This window comes from Poromitra crassiceps (genome assembly GCF_964638095.1).
Source record: "Poromitra crassiceps genome assembly, chromosome: 12".
In the NCBI taxonomy this organism is placed as follows: domain Eukaryota; kingdom Metazoa; phylum Chordata; class Actinopteri; order Beryciformes; family Melamphaidae; genus Poromitra; species Poromitra crassiceps.
In genome coordinates, this window is record NC_139632.1 from 48,004,824 (window position 1) to 48,030,786 (window position 25,963).

General features: G+C 41.4%; 1 protein-coding gene across 1 annotated transcript in view; it reads left to right on the forward strand.

Annotated features, from left to right (window-relative positions):
* Nucleotides 1-25,963, forward strand: part of LOC310786958 (CUB and sushi domain-containing protein 3-like) — a gene marked incomplete at its 3' end in the record, with an annotated part of 313,431 nt that overhangs the window by 70,317 nt on the left and 217,151 nt on the right. Inside the window, exon 14 of the mRNA XM_083648289.1 lies at nucleotides 21,971-22,087. Coding sequence (XP_083504415.1) covers nucleotides 21,971-22,087 — 117 coding nt within the window. The remainder of the gene's footprint in view (nucleotides 1-21,970; nucleotides 22,088-25,963) is intronic.

The following is a 25,963-nucleotide window of genomic DNA, read 5'->3' on the forward strand; positions in this document are numbered from 1 at the left end:
TTGTTTTATCTATTCCAGAAAACTAAAATCAATTGAATTGACCCCAGCGCAAATGTGAAGTGTAAATCCACCTTTGTACTTGGGGCATTCTAATATGAATATTCAAAGTATTGGAAATTATATAAATGTCATAATTGATTGGTTGATTGGATGGATGTGCTGATTCAATTTTATACTGCACAGCGCCGTATTTTTGCTTGTTTGATTTCAAAGAAATACGAAAAACAAGAGCTTTTGTATAGGGCTCCATCTTCCCCCTGGCCTTAGGCGCTAAACTGGCGTTAAACGCAAAAAAACATGCTTTGTTTGCGCCTGCCTACCCGTGACTCGGGAAGATAGCATCATGTTTTTACGCCTCGAAATGCGCTTTACGCTGAAGAGGCGTGGCGCAGTGCCAGAATAGGCCAGAATGGGCGTTTCGGCCTTAAATACCAGCCTAATGCTATCTTCCCAACTGGCGTTAATTTTGCGGTTATCGCTTTTCAAAACCAGGCGTTATTCAGTGCGCCGGGGACAGGCTAGTGAATGGAGAATAGAATATATAATTAAATAGTTTAGAATACAATACAATATAATATAATAGATTGGGAGATTACAGCATGCAGTGGCAACCCTTCTCAGGCTTTGGGTGAAGTTGTAATGCACAGTTGATTTATTTAGTTTAGGCTATCCTAATAATCCCCATTTATCCAGACACACAGCAGCAGAGTTATATCTGTCTTTGATCTTTTTCAAATGGGATAGCTGTCTAACTACACATATTTGATGTATACAAAAACATTTTTCGTTTCTGAACATTTCTATTAGCAATATTAGGTTTTATTATATATCTTTTTTGAAATTAACAAAAAATATTACTAATATTCCTAATTCATATTTATTATTATTTAATTCAGACAATTGACATTATAGGCATGTCTATCGTTTTATGTGAGGGAAAGGGTCGAGAGAGAGAGAGAGAGAGAGAGAGAGAGAGAGAGAGAGAGAGAGAGAGAGAGAGAGAGAGAGAAATGGGAGAAACTTTTGTAATCTATGTATGTTCATCAAACCCCACTCTTCCAGCTATTCATTACAGAGTTTTGTCTGTTGTATTTATTTTTTCTGTGTGCAAAGCATAGTAGTTTGGATTATTTCCAAATGTTTCCCCCCATCTGTGGCAGCGGAGCTGTCCGAGGTGCTGAACAAGCCACAGCGCCTCGGTCCTCCCGGTGATTCCCCTCCCCAAACAACTGTGCATGGTACTTTTTAACCTGGATGGATAGATGAATGAATGACTGAGTAAAGAGTTGTTTTGTAGGTATTCAAAATTGATGGTGGACAGATTCAGTATATCACCTCATGCCCCAGCACAATTTTCTCCTCTGCAGAGAACTTCGCTGCTCTGTTTCTGTCTTCTGCCATTATTGATCACACTGCGCCAGCTGCCACTAATCTGGCTTTTAAAGGGGATAAAATAAGCCACTCTGATTGATTGATTGATCGACTGAAGATTTTATTGAGAATGAACATATTTGTCAGAGCCTATGGGTATGCGTCGGTGTGCCCACCCCGCAGGGGGAAGGGGGGGGGGGGGGGAACATATATAGGGAAAATAAAATACACTCAAGTAGTTGTAGTGTGTAGGTCATAGAGAGAAACGAAAAAAAAGGTTTTTCTTTAGGTGGGCGTGGTTTGGGCACCTTACGTCATCAAAGGGGGCGTGGCTTCTTTTTGGGTAAAAGTGTTTTTTTTCAGTACTTCCGCAAAGGGCACTTCTCTATTTTTAAACCATTATGTGAAAAAACCTTTATTCCACTTCTTCCGCAAAGGGTACTTCTGTTTTTTAAATCACTTTCATGTCGAAAGTCCATTTTTCGCTACTCTGCAAAAGGGTACTTCCCCATTTCCCCCTCATATCAGCAGCTCACAGAAATAGCATCGTTTTTTTTTATCTAGGGGCCAAAATACATTTTGGTAACTAGCATTTTGTTAACACACTGTCTACAGATTCCTCTGCTTTGCCCCTATGATGTTTGCATTTTTGATCTCGGCCAAATACATTTGGCCCATTTTAGGATCTGAAACTAGTATTTGTTAACAGCGGCGACCATTTTCACAATCTCAATCAATCTCTGACTCAACCATAGAGACCCAGGCTTCCCCTGTCAGCCCATCCCACCCCATCCCCCACATGACGTTGTCTATTACCACGGCCGGCCTGTAGATTCCATCCGGGCAACACACACACACACACACACACACACACACACAACACACCCACCCACTCACACATATTGACAGCCACAAACACAGCCAGCCACAAACATAGCGCGTGTTAGATTGCGCACTAGTTTTCCCAGCCATACATGACACATTGAAATAAACTTGTTTGTTTTTTGATCGTCAGGTGGGGGGCGTTCCCGACAGCACATAACACCCCTTGAAATCTACGAATAGCTGCTTGCTCACGTATTTCTCTGACTCACTCATAGAGCCCCCACAGTTTTTTCCTCCCATGCCCACTTATATCCTAGGCGTGCCTGTCAAGCCCATCTTATACCAATGTATCCACCATTCAAATATTCCATATTTGGCATGTTGTGCATACAAATATTCCATAATTGCATGTTGTGTAGGCTATCTTAGCTAGTATAGCCTACTAATGTATAGCCTACTAATGTATTGATAAAAGTTAGGCATAGCAAAGCATTCTGGGTATTCCCAAGGCTATTCTGTAGATTCCCTACGCGCAAAACACACACACACACACACACACACACACACACACACACACACACACACACCCACCCACTCACAGACATATTCACAGCCAGCCACAAACACACGCACCCACAAATTCACAGGTAAACATGACACACTGAAACATTCCAGTCCACTTCATCATTCTTGTGTGATATTATGTATTTTCCCATGTTTTTTCCCACTCCGGATCCAATTGTGACATCACCATGATGTTTTTGATAGGCTATGGCCCCTATCGTTGCATCGGCGCAGTTTCTAGGCCGAGCGGCAGGCGCAGATCAAAGCAGTGGGCGTGGAAAGGCGCACTTGATATCGTCGTGCTGGCGCTAGATGCAGCCCAAAGCATTACAACCACGCCTTTTAGGCGTAAAATTATGCACCGTCATGCTCATTGGATAAGTGCAATAAACGAATCGCACGCTTGCCTTTTTAGCTCCAATTCCAGTGATCCCGCAAAACCAGACGAAAGCCAAACGCTCTGCCCCCCCCCCCCTCCCTTCATCCAGCCTGTCTGTCTGCATTATAGGCTATTATTCCATATTATTATGCTTCTCAAACCAATCTAACTGCAGTTTCAATACTGCAAGCATGTAAATACGCTACACTATAGCAAGATCAAAGTGAAAATAATGTTCTATGCATCAGCTAGAAAAATATAGCCTATTAGATTGGTGAAAGTTTGTCCAGAAAGATATCATTTTCTCTCGCCTGCTGCAGGAAGGATGATGCACATAAATATACCCTACATTATGTCAAGTCATTGCATAAATGTGTTTTTATTGTAAAACTAAATGTGAAATAGGGCCAAGTTATTGGACGGACATCACAGTATAGCAGATGCCATTAGAAGCGCGTTCCGAAGCGCGTTCCGCTGTTACTTCTCTAAATCACGTTAACTCGACAAGGGGTATATATATGCCCAGGAGGACATATATGTTTCACATAGGGTGGTGTTTTCATTTCGAGGTTTTATTTGGTCCAATATTGAAATGTTGACAATGGCAGGCTGTGTTACCATTACACATTAATTTAGAACTACCTTTTATATCTATTTTGGCTCATTTGGTGGCTATTTAGTAGCGAAATGAAGAAACACAATGCATGCTGGGAACTCAGAGAGAGAGAGAGAGAAGGGTGACAGAGAAGAAGCACTGAAGGCAAAGAATAGGCCTGCTTTTCAAAAGCGCAAAGCGCTAAATGTAGGCCAGCTCCCAAGATATTACTAGGCTGGTATTTAGCGCCGACACGCCCACTTTGGGACTGCGCCACGCCCATTCGGCCTAAAGCGCATTTGGCAGCCTAAAGCCTATTGCTATCTTGCCGAAACAGGCGCAAGGCACGTTTTTTTGCGGTTAAGGCCCGTAATAGCGCCGATGGCCTGTGGGAGAATAGAGCCCTATAAGCCTATTAAGCTTTGAATTAAATATGATCAATACAGATTGAGGTTTCAATTTCAGGTTTGAATTGAAAACGATTGAATACAGACTATGGTGTATGACTATGCCGTTTGCCCTGTCTCCCTTATCGCCGTAATGCATTATGGGTAGTCAGATACTACCGGTACTTTGGCTAATGTAGCGGCTAACGCTACTTACTTTGCATTACAGTAAAATGCCACCGAATGACCAAATTGATGCATTGATAAAAGTTAGTTTTGTTGTTTATGCGTATGCAATAACGGATGCGTTATTATATTTACTGGAATACATACACACGCCAACCTATGTCCCCTATCAGAGTTCGTTACGTTATTATACAGTACAATAAACAAAACAGCATGATAGCATCAGCTGCATCACTATACGTGTGAGCGTAAGTATTAATGGTTTGCAACTTGTTTGTGTTGTACAGCATTTGGTTCAAACATATGGCGACATTGAATCAGTGTTATCTTAACGCTAGCTAGCTAGCATACACTGCGATCTGTGAATAGAATTGGCTTGGTCTTGATCGATATGACCAAAAATTGATATAACGCAACAGTAGCATGGACCCCTCTCGTTTTTTATTACAGGTGAAGATTTCACAATCTCAACCACTCTCAATATTGTTACAACCCAGACCCCAGGATATCCGTGACCTACGGATATTATTTTAAAATATGGAATATGGAACGTGAACAAACATCTTAGTTTTATGTATCTGTATTTTTATATGATTATTTTAATAGTTACTATCTATTAATAGTAACTAACTAGTCCTCCACACAGAATTGGTTAATTTACTGTGAGACTTTATGTATTATAGACAAGTACCAAGTATATATATATATATATATATATATATATATATATATATATATATATATATATATATATATATATATAATGGTATATAATAATAATAATAATAATAATAATCTTTGTAATACAATTGTTATAAAATTAAAATGTATATCACACTTACAATATGTTTGTTGTATGTATTACAACTTAATTCAGCTTTTGTCTCTCCTCTCCTCCCCTCCCAACCCCTCCTCTCCCAACCCCTCCCCTCCCCTCTCCTCACCTCTTCTCTCCTCTCATCAACTCACCTCTACTCCTCCCCCTCCCCCCTCTTCTCCTCCCCTCCCCTCACAAGCCTATAGATGAGGGGTTTCAGACAATGTGACTATTGTTACAATATTGTCAACAAAAAATAGTACCAGTCTAAATAACATAACTTAATTCAACTTTTGCCTCTCCTCTCTTCTTGCTTAACATACACAAATAGTGCAGTATCCGTACCGTACCGCACTGCAGCTGCTACCATTACGTATGTCTAATGTTTAATTGTATGTCTAATAAGATACATGCTATTTGCACCTGTATGTCAAATACATCGAATTTAAAATGTTTAAGCACGTCTAATGTATGCACATGACATGTGCAGTGAATATGCCACTGTCTCAGACTTGTCTTATCACTATACTGTCTTATTGCATATTGTTGCTTATTGGTGTTTATTATCATATTGCTTATTGTTTTTCCACTCACGCCTTGCTATATTTGTACTATGTTGTAAACATAGCCCACAGCACAATAATTTCACACGTGATACTTGTACCATGGAGTGACAATAAAAATCTTGAATCTTGAATCTTCTCCAATCCTCTCTTCTTCTCCCCGTACAAGCCTATAGATGAGGGATTTCAGAACTGTGATTATTGTTACAATATTAGCGATAATAATAGTACCTTTCTAAATAACATAGCTTAATTCAACTTTGACAGGGTTAGATTTGTCATGTAACCAATTTCTAACCATGTCAGCCACAAACACACGCACCCATAAATTCACAGGCAAACATTGACACATTGACACAGTCCAGGCCTCCCATCGTGCAACCATTCAGTACAATACAATACAATCACCAATTAAATAACATTTCAACAAAGCAATTCACCAGGCACCACAATATATATATATATATATATATATATATATATATATATAGACAACGACTATTAATAGTATCAACAGTATGATAAATAGTATATAGTAATAATAAAGTCTATGATAAAATGGCAATAGTATGACATACATAATTATTTAATTAGTTTGAGGTATGGTAATAATATAATAATAATAATATAGTTCATGATAATACCGCAGTGTAATAATCTATAGTATCTATTAATAATGACAGTGGTATGATAATTTACAGTATATAATAATAATGACGCGAAGAACGGATGAGTGGTTATTACGAAAAGTGATTTGGTTAGTAGTGTGACGGCTTTTGGGTAAAAAAAAAAAAAAAAAGAGTTCTGGAGTCTGGATACGTGTGTTTTTGAGTGATCTGTATCGCCTACCGGGAGGAAGGGGGGCGAACAGGTGATGACCGCGGGAGCAGTGTCTCTGAGAATGTTTTTAGTCCCTATTAAGGCAGCGGATATTGTACGTATCGACAAGGGGGAAGTTGCGTCCTGATTATTTTTCCTGCTGTTTTTGACGATGTTGTGGAGTGGTTTACTGTCCTGAACTGGGCAACTGCCCTATCAGCAGAGCGTTGCAACATGATGTTTTTTGAACACAGGGGGCAAAAGTTTTTAACCATAGACAAATGTAATTAGGGCATTTAACAACTAGTTGTTAAATCCCCCACGGTATAACGCATCACGCGTCCGCGACACGACTGGGGACCCCCAGAGTCATCAATGACAGGAAACTCCTCCCTTTATAAGCCAGTAGGGATGGTCAGGTGAGTACCATCACAAGACCTTGCTGTCAGTTTTTTTTGAGACAGCCGGTGGAGAGCAAACACGCAGCATTTTTGATCTCAATCAAATACAAAACTGACCATGGATTTCAAAGGTAAGAATTGATTTCTGTTTTTTAATATTGTTTAATTAGACTATCCATTTAATATATATATATATATATATATATATATATATATATATATATATATATATATATATATATTTATAATTAAGATCCATTGTCTCGTTTTGTGTATTGTTATATTAACAAAAACATCAATAAAACAGCTTTTTACAGCTATACTCCGGAGACCAAACTAGCAGACCCTAGGACCGACAGGAACACAGATGAAGGATCTGTGCTAGGAGATATCACTAACAGACCTAGAGGGTGAGAATGAAACATTGTTTGGTTGTTTACATATTTATCATATAGTTTGTTTAGAAAAAATGGGTGTGGTAAACATACTTTCAGTTTTTGAAATGCAGTTTTTTTCCCCTCAGGACGTATTCTCACACGGGACATCTGTTATTTCATCCACAATCTCTGGGGAGCCCCCCCACGAAGACAGACAGCCATCGCCATAGAGAAAAACCACTTGGTTATCATCTATCAAATCCTGACACAATCACAGCCCCCCCAGATGATAACCGCACAGGTGTTGAGTACACAGCTGAGGAACCCAATCTCACACAGCACCTTGACCTCGGACAGGACCCAAATGATTTTGCAGATTTAATCGACCATATGTGAGTACAAACATATTTCACATATAAATCCATCAATATATATATATATATAGGCTATATGTATTTTTTTTTAGATAGGCCTATATCCAACGCTATTTTTCTCTTTGTTTTTAAAGACTGCTGATGGACCCCGACATCTGCGCTCTGAATCCTACCCTCGACGGATGGCAACCTTCAACAGCAGCAACATCACCGGCTTCCTCGTTGAATGAGAGCATAACGCTCGGGGGCCAAACACTTTTAACATGGCTAGAGACCGCGCCAGAGACCACCGAACAACACGTGACCCAGAAAGAAGAGGAATCTGTCACGCCCCCTGACGCCACCATCAACAACAACAATCATTTCACGTGGATGGAATCGGAGACACAGATTATCGAAGAGGACCACAAAGAGGAATCAACCCACCCCGCGGTCCTCAACATCAACAGACCACAGTGTGATGATGATGAGAATGCACAGAGCCCACCCTTCCCCCAACAGCGTCGTGAGAAGACTCACCAGCCCTCACGTATGCCAACACCAAGGTGGAGGAGTGGCGTAACAGAACGTTCTATGAAAGTGTACGAAACGTTATGGGACCTATATGATGATCTGAGGGTCGCCAGAGGCTGGACAGGCGCATGCGCCGTCTGCGGAATACGCACTATCTGTACAGAGTGTGAAGGGAACTTGGACGGTGACCAAGAAAGGCTGGAAGCAGAGGATGAGACATCAAACAGCTCTGTGGTGGCATTAAAGCCAGCACGAAAACGACAGACAACGGACGATGAGAGGGGACAGCTCGAAATGAGACCGCTAGTGATGCTGCGCAGGCTTCCACCTAGCGACCTACGCAGGCTTTCATCTCGCGATACACACACCCCCAGAAAGGCTGTGGAAAAGACCCGTAAACTTAACCGAGAGAGGCGGTTTAAGAGGTCTAAGACCAGACTGATTGATGGTTTTTGTAACCGGTCCGTTTCTCAGTTTCTGCACATGCGCAAGCGGTGTACATTTTACTATGGAGTACACGTTACATTACCGAGATTTATTTTCAATTAACGCTAATCAAAAGTTGGCGTTAATCACCAGATTGCAATTGGCATCGCCAGAATTCGCCACAAAATGGTAAGTTACTTGCTAAAAATGCCATCCGCCGTACCAAATGCTCAATTATGTAGCCTTGTGTAACTTGTGTGATGCTTGAGACTTGTTTAGCTTAGCTGTTTGTGATAACTGACTCTGTCATGGGCTACTTCTGCAGTGTCTAGAGGACACAATAAATTATGTGTGTGTGTGTCAGTGTAGTGTGTATGCGTGCGGGGGGACCTGTGCGTCTGCTGGGGGAGGGGGTTGTTCCGCAAATAGGTGCGTTCCCTCACTTCTCAAGATAGCACTACACCTCTGGGGGCCAAACTATTATCAGTCAGGTCGGTAATGACCGGGGGAAATTATATGATTATTGTCCATTGGGTGTATGATACAACTTTGTTTATCATTCTGCCCCTCACACTATACAGTCTGTTTTTAACTCAACCCCCTTGTAAGTATGCAAGTATGAAAGATTGCAACTATGCAATAACTTACAATCACCGGAAATTACACATTGTGTAGGCTAATTAACTGTTTTAAAAACTGTTTTACGTGACGTGTAAAACATTTCGGCACATCAGACCATGAAAACCCCTGTTTGACTATTATGTGTAACTAACATGTATATATGCAGCACACATTTCAGCAAGTCAGAACATGTAAAACCATTGACTATTATGACTAACTAACATGTATGTATGTACTTTTGTGCCAGGTCTATGAGACCACCCCCAATATTGTAACACATAGTGACTGACATTAGTGGTATAGACGACCCTTGTAGGCACCAGGATAAGGGTTTGGTATACAAATACGTTCATTCAATCACAGTTCATGCATGTTCCCATTGAATTCACATGAATTTCACTCAAGTGCTTGTGTAAATTCACTGTCTAGAAATTGTTAGAAATGGTCAAAGTTACAAACTGATCCAAAATATGTTTGAAGCAAATAGCAAATGGTGGACCTAAAGTTACTTCTGTGTAGTAATCACTACATTAGGCAGTTACGTATATATGAGAGGGGTCAATGTGTGGGTGTGTGTGTGTGTGTGTGTTTCAAAACAGGTTAAAGCTAAATTAATTGACATTAAGACATGTTGGATTTGACTTGACGACTTTATTTAAAAACTTTAACATGGTGTACATTTGTTTTGATAAGGTGGGCAAAACAATCATCTATACTTTAATATGTATAGTAAATATACATAATAACCTCTAATAATAATAATAATAATATACTAATATAATAATTAGAATAATAGTAGATGATAATTAGAATAATAATAATAGAATAATAATATAAATAATAAGTTAATATAATCAATTATCAGAAAATATCTTGTAAAATACATCTTACAAACTACATTGCCAAAGCATTGCTTTGCTTAACCAATTTACCAATTTCATTTACCATAAAATGTATGACTTGTGATCATCACAGAATGCTATTACACATTATATATGTACCATAACACGTCTTGTGTAACATAACATGTTGACACCACTTGTCATAAACTGTTTACTGTTTAAACATTGATTCTAAGCCTGACAAAAAAAAAACAATGATGGCACCAAAAATAATAATAATAATAAACAAAAACATCCATGATTAATAACAGACTAGCAAACACATGCTAACGGTGTTATAAGATGTCATTGTTGTTGATTCTTTTTTAATTTCTTTGAGTGGCACTTTTCACCCAAGAATTTGCACAGGCCTTCATCGGTCAAAAAGACATGTAACACTCTTCGGCATTACAAAAACCATCAATCAGTCTGGTCTTAGACCTCTTAAACCGCCTCTCTCGGTTAAGTTTACGGGTCTTTTCCACAGCCTTTCTGGGGGTGTGTGTATCGCGAGATGAAAGCCTGCGTAGGTCGCTAGGTGGAAGCCTGCGCAGCATCACTAGCGGTCTCATTTCGAGCTGTCCCCTCTCATCGTCCGTTGTCTGTCGTTTTCGTGCTGGCTTTAATGCCACCACAGAGCTGTTTGATGTCTCATCCTCTGCTTCCAGCCTTTCTTGGTCACCGTCCAAGTTCCCTTCACACTCTGTACAGATAGTGCGTATTCCGCAGACGGCGCATGCGCCTGTCCAGCCTCTGGCGACCCTCAGATCATCATATAGGTCCCATAACGTTTCGTACACTTTCATAGAACGTTCTGTTACGCCACTCCTCCACCTTGGTGTTGGCATACGTGAGGGCTGGTGAGTCTTCTCACGACGCTGTTGGGGGAAGGGTGGGCTCTGTGCATTCTCATCATCATCACACTGTGGTCTGTTGATGTTGAGGACCGCGGGGTGGGTTGATTCCTCTTTGTGGTCCTCTTCGATAATCGGTGTCTCCGATTCCATCCACGTGAAATGATTGTTGTTGTTGATGGTGGCGTCAGGGGGCGTGACAGATTCCTCTTCTTTCTGGGTCACGTGTTGTTCGGTGGTCTCTGGCGCGGTCTCTAGCCATGTTAAAAGTGTTTGGCCCCCGAGCGTTATGCTCTCATTCAACGAGGAAGCCGGTGATGTTGCTGCTGTTGAAGGTTGCCATCCGTCGAGGGTAGGATTCAGAGCGCAGATGTCGGGGTCCATCAGCAGTCTTTAAAAACAAAGAGAAAAATAGCGTTGGATATAGGCCTATCTCAAAAAAAATACATATAGCCTATATATATATATATATTGATGGATTTATATGTGAAATATGTTTGTACTCACATATGGTCGATTAAATCTGCAAAATCATTTGGGTCCTGTCCGAGGTCAAGGTGCTGTGTGAGATTGGGTTCCTCAGCTGTGTACTCAACACCTGTGCGGTTATCATCTGGGGGGGCTGTGATTGTGTCAGGATTTGATAGATGATAACCAAGTGGTTTTTCTCTATGGCGATGGCTGTCTGTCTTCGTGGGGGGGCTCCCCAGAGATTGTGGATGAAATAACAGATGTCCCGTGTGAGAATACGTCCTGAGGGGAAAAAAACTGCATTTCAAAAACTGAAAGTATGTTTACCACACCCATTTTTTCTAAACAAACTATATGATAAATATGTAAACAACCAAACAATGTTTCATTCTCACCCTCTAGGTCTGTTAGTGATATCTCCTAGCACAGATCCTTCATCTGTGTTCCTGTCGGTCCTAGGGTCTGCTAGTTTGGTCTCCGGAGTATAGCTGTAAAAAGCTGTTTTATTGATGTTTTTGTTAATATAACAATACACAAAACGAGACAATGGATCTTAATTATAAATATATATATATATATATATATATATATATATATATATTAAATGGATAGTCTAATTAAACAATATTAAAAAACAGAAATCAATTCTTACCTTTGAAATCCATGGTCAGTTTTGTATTTGATTGAGATCAAAAATGCTGCGTGTTTGCTCTCCACCGGCTGTCTCAAAAAAAACTGACAGCAAGGTCTTGTGATGGTACTCACCTGACCATCCCTACTGGCTTATAAAGGGAGGAGTTTCCTGTCATTGATGACTCTGGGGGTCCCCAGTCGTGTCGCGGACGCGTGATGCGTTATACCGTGGGGGATTTAACAACTAGTTGTTAAATGCCCTAATTACATTTGTCTATGGTTAAAAACTTTTGCCCCCTGTGTTCAAAAAACATCATGTTGCAACGCTCTGCTGATAGGGCAGTTGCCCAGTTCAGGACAGTAAACCACTCCACAACATCGTCAAAAACAGCAGGAAAAATAATCAGGACGCAACTTCCCCCTTGTCGATACGTACAATATCCGCTGCCTTAATAGGGACTAAAAACATTCTCAGAGACACTGCTCCTGCGGTCATCACCTGTTCGCCCCCCTTCCTCCCGGTAGGCGATACAGATCACTCAAAAACACACGTATCCAGACTCCAGAACTCTTTTTTTTTTTTTTTTTACCCAAAAGCCGTCACACTACTAACCAAATCACTTTTCGTAATAACCACTCATCCGTTCTTCGCGTCATTATTATTATATACTGTAAATTATCATACCACTGTCATTATTAATAGATACTATAGATTATTACACTGCGGTATTATCATGAACTATATTATTATTATTATATTATTACCATACCTCAAACTAATTAAATAATTATGTATGTCATACTATTGCCATTTTATCATAGACTTTATTATTACTATATACTATTTATCATACTGTTGATACTATTAATAGTCGTTGTCTATATATATATATATATATATATATATATATATATATATATATATATATATATATATATATATTGTGGTGCCTGGTGAATTGCTTTGTTGAAATGTTATTTAATTGGTGATTGTATTGTATTGTACTGAATGGTTGCACGATGGGAGGCCTGGACTGTGTCAATGTGTCAATGTTTGCCTGTGAATTTATGGGTGCGTGTGTTTGTGGCTGACATGGTTAGAAATTGGTTACATGACAAATCTAACCCTGTCAAAGTTGAATTAAGCTATGTTATTTAGAAAGGTACTATTATTATCGCTAATATTGTAACAATAATCACAGTTCTGAAATCCCTCATCTATAGGCTTGTACGGGGAGAAGAAGAGAGGATTGGAGAAGATTCAAGATTCAAGATTTTTATTGTCACTCCATGGTACAAGTATCACGTGTGAAATTATTGTGCTGTGGGCTATGTTTACAACATAGTACAAATATAGCAAGGCGTGAGTGGAAAAACAATAAGCAATATGATAATAAACACCAATAAGCAACAATATGCAATAAGACAGTATAGTGATAAGACAAGTCTGAGACAGTGGCATATTCACTGCACATGTCATGTGCATACATTAGACGTGCTTAAACATTTTAAATTCGATGTATTTGACATACAGGTGCAAATAGCATGTATCTTATTAGACATACAATTAAACATTAGACATACGTAATGGTAGCAGCTGCAGTGCGGTACGGTACGGATACTGCACTATTTGTGTATGTTAAGCAAGAAGAGAGGAGAGGCAAAAGTTGAATTAAGTTATGTTATTTAGACTGGTACTATTTTTTGTTGACAATATTGTAACAATAGTCACATTGTCTGAAACCCCTCATCTATAGGCTTGTGAGGGGAGGGGAGGAGAAGAGGGGGGAGGGGGGAGGAGTAGAGGTGAGTTGATGAGAGGAGAGAAGAGGTGAGGAGAGGGGAGGGGAGGGGTTGGGAGAGGAGGGGTTGGGAGGGGAGGAGAGGAGAGACAAAAGCTGAATTAAGTTGTAATACATACAACAAACATATTGTAAGTGTGATATACATTTTAATTTTATAACAATTGTATTACAAAGATTATTATTATTATTATTATTATTATATACCATTATATATATATATATATATATATATATATATATACTTGGTACTTGTCTATAATACATAAAGTCTCACAGTAAATTAACCAATTCTGTGTGGAGGACTAGTTAGTTACTATTAATAGATAGTAACTATTAAAATAATCATATAAAAATACAGATACATAAAACTAAGATGTTTGTTCACGTTCCATATTCCATATTTTGAAATAATATCCGTAGGTCACGGATATCCTGGGGTCTGGGTTGTAACAATATTGAGAGTGGTTGAGATTGTGAAATCTTCACCTGTAATAAAAAACGAGAGGGGTCCATGCTACTGTTGCGTTATATCAATTTTTGGTCATATCGATCAAGACCAAGCCAATTCTATTCACAGATCGCAGTGTATGCTAGCTAGCTAGCGTTAAGATAACACTGATTCAATGTCGCCATATGTTTGAACCAAATGCTGTACAACACAAACAAGTTGCAAACCATTAATACTTACGCTCACACGTATAGTGATGCAGCTGATGCTATCATGCTGTTTTGTTTATTGTACTGTATAATAACGTAACAAACTCTGATAGGGGACATAGGTTGGCGTGTGTATGTATTCCAGTAAATATAATAACGCATCCGTTATTGCATACGCATAAACAACAAAACTAACTTTTATCAATGCATCAATTCGGTCATTCGGTGCCATTTTACTGTAATGCAAAGTAAGTAGCGTTAGCCGCTACATTAGCCAAAGTACCGGTAGTATCTGACTACCCATAATGCATTACGGCGATAAGGGAGACAGGGCAAACGGCATAGTCATACACCATAGTCTGTATTCAATCGTTTTCAATTCAAACCTGAAATTGAAACCTCAATCTGTATTGATCATATTTAATTCAAAGCTTAATAGGCTTATAGCCTATCAAAAACATCATGGTGATGTCACAATTGGATCCGGAGTGGGAAAAAACATGGGAAAATACATAATATCACACAAGAATGATGAAGTTGACTGGAATGTTTCAGTGTGTCATGTTTACCTGTGAATTTGTGGGTGCGTGTGTTTGTGGCTGGCTGTGAATATGTCTGTGAGTGGGTGTGTGTGTGTGTGTGTGTGTGTGTGTGTGTGTGTGTGTGTGTGTGTGTGTGTGTGTGTGTGTGTTTTGCGCGTAGGGAATCTACAGAATAGCCTTGGGAATACCCAGAATGCTTTGCTATGCCTAACTTTTATCAATACATTAGTAGGCTATACATTAGTAGGCTATACTAGCTAAGATAGCCTACACAACATGCAATTATGGAATATTTGTATGCACAACATGCCAAATATGGAATATTTGAATGGTGGATACATTGGTATAAGATGGGCTTGACAGGCACGCCTAGGATATAAGTGGGCATGGGAGGAAAAAACTGTGGGGGCTCTATGAGTGAGTCAGAGAAATACGTGAGCAAGCAGCTATTCGTAGATTTCAAGGGGTGTTATGTGCTGTCGGGAACGCCCCCCACCTGACGATCAAAAAACAAACAAGTTTATTTCAATGTGTCATGTATGGCTGGGAAAACTAGTGCGCAATCTAACACGCGCTATGTTTGTGGCTGGCTGTGTTTGTGGCTGTCAATATGTGTGAGTGGGTGGGTGTGTTGTGTGTGTGTGTGTGTGTGTGTGTGTGTGTGTGTGTTGCCCGGATGGAATCTACAGGCCGGCCGTGGTAATAGACAACGTCACGTGGGGGATGGGGTGGGATGGGCTGACAGGGGAAGCCTGGGTCTCTATGGTTGAGTCAGAGATTGATTGAGATTGTGAAAATGGTCGCCGCTGTTAACAAATACTAGTTTCAGATCCTAAAATGGGCCAAATGTATTTCAAGATTCAAGATTCAAGATTCAAGATTTTTATTGTCACTCCATGGTACAAGTACCACGTGTGAAATTCTTGTGCAGTGGACTCCGTTTACGACATAGTACAAATAGGCAACAAGCAATAAGTAATAGGCAATAAGAAATAGGCATCAATAAGCAATAAGACAGCAATAAGGCAATAAGAAATAGGCATCTTATAAGCAATAAGACAAGTCGGTGGCTTATACGACAGTGGCATATTCATTGCACATAGGTGCACATGTCATGTGCATACGTTAGACGTGTTCAGACATTCCAAATTCGACGTTTTATACATACATGTGCAAATAGCATGTACCTTATTAAACATACACTTAAATTTACAATTAAACGTTAGGCACCTTATTAAACATACACTTAAATTTACAATTAAACGTTAGGCATCCGTAATAGTAGTAGCTGCAGTACGGTACTGCGGTACGACTACTGCACTATTTGTGCATATTTAGGAGTCTCGTGGCCTGCGGGAAGAAACTGTTCCTCAAGCGATTTGTGCGTGTTTTTGGAACCCTGTATCTCCTCCCTGAGGGTAGCAGGGAGAACAGGCTGTTGTGGGGATGGTTTGTGTCTTTGATGATCTTCAGGGACCTCCTGAGGCACCGCTGGTTATACAGTTCGTGCAGTTCTGGCAACTCGTCTCCTGTTACGTGCTGGGCCGCGCGCCTCACCCTCCGTAGCGCCCTGCGGTCCATGGTGGTACAGTTCCCGTACCAGGCGGTGAAGCAGCCAGTCAGCAGGCTTTCAATGGTGCCTCTGTAGAAGTCCCTGAGGATTTCTTTCCTTAGCCCAAACTTCTTCAGGCGCCTGAGTCCGTGTATTCGCTGTTGGGCCTTTTTGACAACAGTGGCGGTGTGGCCGGCCCAGGTCAGGTCCTGGTGGATGTTGACTCCCAGGTACTTGAAGCTGTCCACCCTTTCCACCACTGTGCCGTTGATGGTGATTGGGGGGTGTGTGCCCCCCCCTCTCCTGTAGTCCACAATGATCTCCTGTTTATATCTCCTGTATTTGGCCGAGATCAAAAATGCAAACATCATAGGGGCAAAGCAGAGGAATCTGTAGACAGTGTGTTAACAAAATGCTAGTTACCAAAATGTATTTTGGCCCCTAGATAAAAAAAAACGATGCTATTTCTGTGAGCTGCTGATATGAGGGGGAAATGGGGAAGTACCCTTTTGCAGAGTAGCGAAAAATGGACTTTCGACATGAAAGTGATTTAAAAAACAGAAGTACCCTTTGCGGAAGAAGTGGAATAAAGGTTTTTTCACATAATGGTTTAAAAATAGAGAAGTGCCCTTTGCGGAAGTACTGAAAAAAAACACTTTTACCCAAAAAGAAGCCACGCCCCCTTTGATGACGTAAGGTGCCCAAACCACGCCCACCTAAAGAAAAACCTTTTTTTTCGTTTCTCTCTATGACCTACACACTACAACTACTCACTCAATAATCCCAATAATAAAATAAATAGTTAGAGTCAAAGAAAATAATAAAATGATCAGATCCAGTAAAAGTGATTGGTTTAATTACTGGTAATGGCCATAAGAAGAAGCCTGTTTCATGATATTTTTGTCCACAACTGGACTGGATTCGCTTTCTCCTGGATCGGAGCTTGGAAGGGAAGATTGTGAACAGTTGTGAATAATTCTACGCTTAAAAGGTGTGGTTAAATGGTTAACGCTGGCTTTAGCGCCGAGGACAAATTAGGGAATGCGCCTGACAACGCCCACTAATAGCGCTGCGCCAGGCCTTAAATGCTAATTTAAGGCAAGGGGGAAGATAGAGCCCATAGACTAGCAGAGATATGACAGTGGTAAATGGCAGTATTTTAGCCACAAATGATTTTGGGAAGCTGCCAGTAGTAACTGGAAAGAGGTGTCTAAAGATATCTAGATTTGGCAAAAGGTAACAGGAGTCTTGTCTAAAGATATCTGGATTTGGCAAAAGGTAACAGGAGTCTTGTCTAAAGATATGTGGATTTGGCAAAAGCTAACAGGAGTCTTGTCTAAAGATATCTCGATTTGGCAAAAGGTAACTAGCCTGGTAAACCAGCCCGTCACGTGAACTCACATTTCATTAGGTTCTGCAAGACGGTCTGGCCCCAACTCTTCACCCAGTCCTTAGCAGGGGCGGGAGCATGGGCGGGCATAGTTGCCTTGACAGACAACTCCTTCAGCTAATCAGGGTCGGATACAGTCAAACCCAAATCCACTCGGGAGAATGGCCAAAGCAAAAGCCGAGAAACTCTGCGGTTGCGGCGATACTCCTGTACTTGTTTAATTGTTGTTATTGAGTCTAATTTCTGCAATAACTGCATTTTATGGCTGTTTAAACTAGACAAACGCTGACATTACCCCCTGAGACGATGAGGCAAGGAGGCGGCCATTATTGTTTTGTTAGTGCAGTGCTAGTAGCGTTCCTGATTGGCCAACTTGCGCTGTCAATCACAGCGCAGTCGCTGATTGGCTCTTCCGCTCTGCAGCTTCTGCTAAACCCCCCCACTGGCTTTGGGGCCAGACCGTCACGCAGAACCAAATGAAATGTGAGTTCACGTGACGGGCTGGTTTACCAGGCTAAAAGGTAACAGGAGTCTTGTCAAAAGATATGTGGATTTTGAAAAAGCTAACAGGAGTCTTGCAGCATCTGTTTCCATTGCCATATTTATTCAGGAGTCTCAAAACCCTGAAAACCAACATGACCCGGTCGGTAGGAGGTACAATATTAGGTAACAACACTCTTAAGGCATTAAACTGCCACGGGCAGGCTAAGCCTACAGCAGGTCTGACTGTGAACAGAGTAGACACTCGTCAGTACGCCCACTCCATGTCTGAACAGCTGATTCCACTCCGTGTCTGAACAGCTGATTCCACTCCGTGTCTGAACAGCTGATTCCACTCCATGTCTGAACAGCTGATTCCACTCCATGTCTGAACAGCTGATTCCACTCCGTGTCTGAACAGCTGATTCCACTCCGTGTCTGAACAGCTGATTTGGGCCATCCTGCATCATGTCATACAGAGGAGAGATGATGCTGAACTTCAAAGCAGTTTGGTGCATGTCCCCGATGTGAGTTATCTCCCTCTAGTCTTGCAAGAGGCGGCTGTAGTTCAGGAGGTAGAGCGGGTCGTCCACTAATCGCTTTGGATAAAAGAGGTCGGTGGTTCGATTCCCGGCTCCTCCAGTCTGCATGTCGAAGTGTCCTTGGGCAACACACTGAACCCCAAATTGCTCCCGTTGGTGTGCCAGCACCCTGCGTGGTAGCCTGCCGCCATCGGTGTGTGAATGGGTTAATGTACCTACTGACTGTGAAGCGCTTTGGATAAAAGCGCTATATAAATGCAGGCCATTTACCATTTTTGTACGGTGTTCAGGAATACAGCGAGGACAATTGTGGTGATTACTCCAGCGGTGTGGAAAACAAACAAACAAACAAACAAAACAAAGGGTAAACGATCTTCTCCACAGTTGCAGGATTATAACTAAGAAAAGGCATAAAGCACCAGAAGTGACTGTCTGTATATGATGTAGTGTTATGCAACGCAGCTTTAATCATCCCAGCAGTTTCTCTGAAAATTCATCTTAAATCTTGGCGCATTTTGTGCCTAGATGTGTCGTGCCAGGCAGGCACCAAAAACACCTTGGACCTCTGCCCACGCAGCCTCCTTCACCAAGTGTGTGCTCATCCACTTTGAATTACTTTATGTAATTTGGGCTCATTAATAAAATATTAGATATAATTCTGTTGTTGGTGGATTCAGGCCTTGATGTGTTGCGCTAGCTGGAAGGCCCCCAAGGGTGGCAGGAGAGAGGAATGGGGTGGAGCGTGTACAGCTGTGGTGCCTCAGGCATTGCAGTGATCCTCCAAAATATTGCCTGACATTCCTCTCTTTGAAAATATGTACGTACAAGAGTTCTACTTCTAATATTTGTCAACGACAGCTGTTTTGATGAAGGCGTCCAGACGTTTGGATGTAATGCCACCCTCTGCGCTTTCAGGGCCAAAAACACACACACACACACACACACACACGCGCACACACACACACACACACACACACACACGCACACACACAAAGCGTGTCACATTTTATGAATGCTATATTTACAAAGTGGTGCCCTTTATGTGAAATTACCTTTTTGGGGCGAAGCACAATGACAGCATGAGAAAACGGTAGCAGGTTTGAACAATATCCAATTAACACATTCACTGCCAGCCGTTTTTCAATACTGTAGTTAGCTTCTGCCAGAGGGTTTTTTTGAGGATTCTGGCTCATTTTACAAGAGCCAAGGATTCTTTTCTGTTTGGACTTTGTGAACACAAAGTTCACAAAAGTACTAATAGAATGTGTGCTTTCTCTGTCTAAAAGAGTTAGTTTGTAGAGTTAGTAGTTATGTAGATATTAGCCGTTGAGTACAGCATGGTTTCAGAGATTTTCAGAGAGTTTTGAGATAAATGGATTTTTAGAACCACCTCACGTGCCTGTGATTATGGGTGCCCTTGGGCAAGTCTGTATACTGTATTGTGTTGTGTGTGTGTGTGTGTGTGTGTGTGTGTGTCTCCAAACTCCTCCCTCCTTAGGTGTGTCTCTGGTGGCTTTGCAGTGTTTTGTCACAGGCGAGTTTCTGTTGCCTCACAGATCCCAAAAAAAGAGAAGGGAATCGCAGGAGCGGGGAAGAGGAGAGGAGAGGCGAGGGGGGGGGGGGTTAGACACGGGAGAGAAATTCCTTCGCGATCCCCTTCTTCCAATCTTGAGGCGTAGCCTACTCCGCTCTGCTGCTGCTGCTGCTGCTGCTGCTCGTCTGTGCTGCTGCTGCTGGCGGCTCTCGGGCGAGTCTGGATTACTGTAAAACGGGCGGTTGAGAGCTTTGATGAAGCTTTTGCGGTTCTGGTCTTATTTATGCTCAAAGGTACTCGAGTGTGTGTGTGTGTGCGCGTGTGTGTGTGTGTGTGTGTGTGTGTGTGTGTGTGTGTGTGAAATCGAAAGCGTTTTCGCCAAGCCATTTCCTTGAGAATGGCTTGCTCCCGCGGCTGTTTTTGGTTGGCTTTCTCTCTGTCGGGAGAGCACTGTCGCCACTTAGTTGGTCGGTAAAATAGATTATACACATTCAATACTTCCAATATTTTTATAGGAGACGTGGGGGGCATTGATCCACGTAGCACCGTCAAAAAAATTATTTTTTATTTTTTGACGTCTCAACTCGTCATTGGCAGTGAACCGCTGGATTGTGTTTGACGAGTCAACTCGCCATTGGCAGTGAACGTGTTAAGACCAGTTAGCTTTCAGACGGATCCGCCGTTAACCTCCCGGGCCCCCAGCAGCCAATGAGGGGAGAGTTTGATCTCATTAACTTCCTGTGATGCGATAAGGAGCTTCCTGGCAGTAAATTATGTCAATAGTCAACATGCAGGAGAGGCATATCAATGAGGTGGAAGATTTTGCATTTCTCCCTCGTGACGCCATTCCTTGTCAGCTAATCAGTGCCTCTCTTCACATAGTGAAGCTGTAACAGGATGATTTAGACAACCTGACTGAAGAGTCGTGAGCCACATGTGCGAGAAGAAACTCCAAATCACTTTGAAGTCTCGGGCCAAATGGAACCAGACGTTCTAATCCGCTTAACGCGCTTGGGTCAGTTATTTTGTAATAAAAGTAAATTGAATGGTTTATTAGGTTTTCTGTAAACACGGACGCTGTCTTCTCTAGTTTGAGATAGCACAGGCCTGGAATGGACGCCTGGAAGAATGAATAATTTATTGGCCTGTAGGGAGGTAGGGAGCCCGGGCTGTTGGGCAGAGAACAAAAAGAGATGGGGGCGGGGGGGGGGGGGGGTGACATGGCGTTGGCAGAATTACAGGTACTTCATATGAATAGCAAGACAGGATGTGATATGACTCGGATACATTATTAATTAAAATCACTCCTCTGTCTTCAGGTGAAGGATTTATTGGCTAGTTTCAATTTTTTTTTTTTTTTTCTTGTTTCAGTAGCAATTATCGTTCATTCTTTCCCCCCTCTCTCTGCTCAGCGTCGTGCGGTGGGGATATCAGAGGGCCTGGAGGGATCATCCTATCTCCCGGCTTCCCAGAGCTGTACCCCAGCTCCCTGAACTGCACCTGGACCGTGGAGGTCAGCCACGGAAAAGGTAGGTCTTTCAAACTGTGGGCTGGGGAGGCCAAATGGATTGTGGGGCCTATTGCATAACAAGAAGTCCATGCAGAACAAGAGAAGTAGCCTAATATGTGTCAGGAGGAAAGAAGTAATAGTAATAGAGTAATTTTAAGAACCCCTAAAATGATTAACTTTATTAAGAAATGTTTTTCTTTGTTTAGTTTTGTGCCCCCATCCCCCCCCCCCCCCCTCCTGCTTGGCCCATTCATATACTGTATTATTACCCACATCAGTCAAATAAAGTTTATGTGTATAGTCCCTAATCAAGGGGAGTCTCAAGGAGTTTTCCAATGCCCACATTATCAAACAATAAATGAAAAGACCCCCTCCAGGCACCCACACTCCCCCAGAAAGCTGCTACTTACAGAGGGACTGTCCTCATTACAGTGTGCCAAGCAGAAATGTGACTTTGCTTTAGGAAAGACAAATTAACAGCACTGGCTGTTTCTTTATCTTTGGCAAGTGGCCATAATATAAGCATGGATAATACATAATATAAGCATGGATAATACCCTCTGAAGGCCATTATTGGAGAAGTCACTGCGTATCATCCCCTGCAGGATCTGAGAGCTCAGTCTCAGCTGAAGCTCTTTTTTATCTGCAGTGCATCATCCACTTTCTGCTTCAGTTCGTTGAGTGAATCGTTTACGCTGCACTTGGATGGTATATAATTTTATCCTATTAGCATTCTATGTTTTTTCACACACACACACACACACACACACACACACACATATATATATATATATATATACATATATATATATATACACGGTATATATGTAAGGGATAATGTATATTGAGGCGGTGATTACGGGGGAAATAATGACCGACAGGTGGATTGAGCCCGACGCGTAGCGGAGGGCTTAATCGTTCACCTGAAGGTCATTATTTCCCAGTAATCACCACCTCAATATACATTATCCCACTTAGAACACGGCCTACAACTAAATCATTCAATAATCTGACAAAAATAATTATTCAAATATATTTTTTAATAGCGTTTTCAACGACAAAGCGGTTTCATTCGTAATTGGCACACAAGACACCACAGCTCCAACCGGTTGGCCTAATTAGTAGTGGCTTGCTGACAAAAGGCTCTTATCAACTGATTAATCCAGGTGTGGCAGAGCAGCGGTCGGTTGTCGAGAAATAATGACCGGTGAATATTGTTGATTGACCAATCAGAATCGAGTATTCAAGAGAGCCGTGTTCTAAATATATATATATATATATATATATATATATATATATATATATATATATATATATATATATATATACTGTATATACTAGGGGTGTCACGATACACTCAGTTCACGATACGATACGTATCACGATACTGGGTTCACGATAACGATACGATACGATTTTAACAATATTTTTTTAAACTTGAATAATGACAATATATGACTGGAAAAGTAGTATTTTATTTGAAATGCACAAATACAAAACATGCTGTTGTGGGAAATTGTTATTACAATAACAACTAGAAAAAACATGAGATTGGAGATAAGGCTTATCTTGAAATAGAATGAGTTACACCGTCACTTAGATTTACTTTGAACTAAAAGGTTTCTCAGCAGTATAAATTCTCATTATGCATCTTCAGTTTTTCTTCAAACTCAAACAAGACTTTTCTTAGTCTATTTTTTATGCATCTTCAATTTTTCCTGTCAAGTAAACAGTTTTGCCAGAAACTCAATTGAATGGTTTCTCTCCTGTATAACTTCTCATGTGTCTCTTCAGAGACTTGTTCAACTGAACTACTTTCCACACATTGAACTTCAACAAACAAAGACGTTTCTTTGTCTATTTTTGAAAAAAAAAAAAAAAAAAAAAAAAAAAAAAGTTTTTTTTTTTTTTCACGATATGAGATTTCATCTCAACGATACATATCGTGACGTTTTACTATCGCGAAATTTCGTGGGACGATATATTGTGACACCCCTAGTATATACTGTATATATTCTATGTGTTTTTTTTCATGGAATGAACAGCTCTGAAATTGTACTTGCTCTGGTAAGCATTGTCTTTACATTGTGTCCAATGGAACCCAAACATATGCCAACAGATACATATTGCAGTTTTATTTGTGTAGTATTCTTTTAACACATTGACTGCCAGCCGTTTTTTCAATGCTGTAGGTAGGTTCTGCCAGGTTTTTTTTGAGGATTCTGGCTCATTTTACAAGAGCCGAGGATTATTTTCTGTTAGGACTTCGTGAACACCAATCATCTAAAAAGAACTAATAGAATGTGTGCTTTCTCTGTCTAAAAGAGTTAGTTTGTAGAGTTAGTAGTTATGTAGATATTAGCCGTTGAATACAGCATGGTTTCAGCGTCTGAGAAGGAAAGCTGAGAAAAATGCAGTTTTGTGAAATTCAATCAAACAGGCAGAACAGTCACTTTAACCATTTATTTTTGGCATCAGTGAGACATCAGACATCTGAACAATAGTTGTTTTCAATAATGGAGGAATAATACAATAATAAAATAAATAAATGTCAAAATAAATACAAAACAAGAGCAGACCACAGGTCACTCAGCTTTTTTTTTTTTTATAGTTTTTTTTTTTATAGGTTTTTTCGGTTAGTGATCAAACCGGTTTGGGCTCGTACACCGAATCCAGAACTGCTCCAAAATGTAATGGGTACTTCCTTGGCCCATGTTACACCCATCCACAAAGTTACATGAAAATCGGCAGGTACTTTTTATGTATTCCTGCTAGCTAGCAAACAATCAAACAAAGAGCAAAAACAATCCCTGGCAGGTTTTTTTTTTTTTACGACCCATGCCTACTCAGCGCCAGCGCCCCAGAGCAAGGTTCTTGTCTGAGTGGTACACCTCATAGCAGCTACCCCTGTGTAATGCGACCCTACATTTGACACACATGTAGCGTGTCTCTCTTCTAAGATCTTTCTTTGCACAAACCCTACACCTCCTCGTTGGGTTATCTTTTTTGGGTGTGGCTGGTATGAGGACCATTACATGGCCCGCTAGATTGACCTCCAGCCTGCATTGAGGGTCCAGGTATGGTCCCCGGGGCATGGTTGCAGGTTGGTCACTGCCCCCCGCCCCCACCTCCTCCCCGCCACCCCCCACCTCCTCCCCGCCACCCCCCACCTCCTCCCCGCCACCCCCCACCACAGGTCTGGTCCATGCACCGACAACACTCAGGATGAAATCCAGCAATGTTTTACACTTTCTCTGAGGGTGTTTAGCTTTGTACAGAACAAAGGAGTTATAAAAAGACATCTGAAACATGTACATGACAAATTTGAAGGGCCACCTGGATGTCTTCCTGGCAAACGGATAGTACGCGATGTTCTGGTCCAATCTGTCGACCCCATTCATGTACTTGTTGTAGTCTACAACACACTTGGGTTTTGTGTGTGGGACCCTCTCTCTGCTGCCTTTCTGCCTGACCTGCACTGTCTCCATCGTGTCGTCGTGCAGAGTGGAAACCATTTTCACGATTCTTTTGTCTCGCCAGGCCAGAACCATGGTGCCACCATTGTGGCGCATGACCGTTTCCCCCAGCTTCACGGTGTGGTTGGTAACCATGGTAGCAGGTGGCTCGCCCCTGTTCCTCCTCAGAGTGCCACAGACATGGGTCTGACACTCCAGCAGCTGTGCACACATTGAAACAGAGTTATAGTAGTTGTCCATGTATAGGTGGTAACCCTGCCCTGCCAAGTCCCCGAGGAGGAACTCCACCATCTCGCCTAGGGTGGACCGCTCACCACAGTACGGCTTCATACTGTAGCAGTAACCTGTCTGGGAGTCACAGAGTATGTAGGACTTTATCCCATACTTTATGGGTTTCTGTGGGTTGTACACTTTGAATG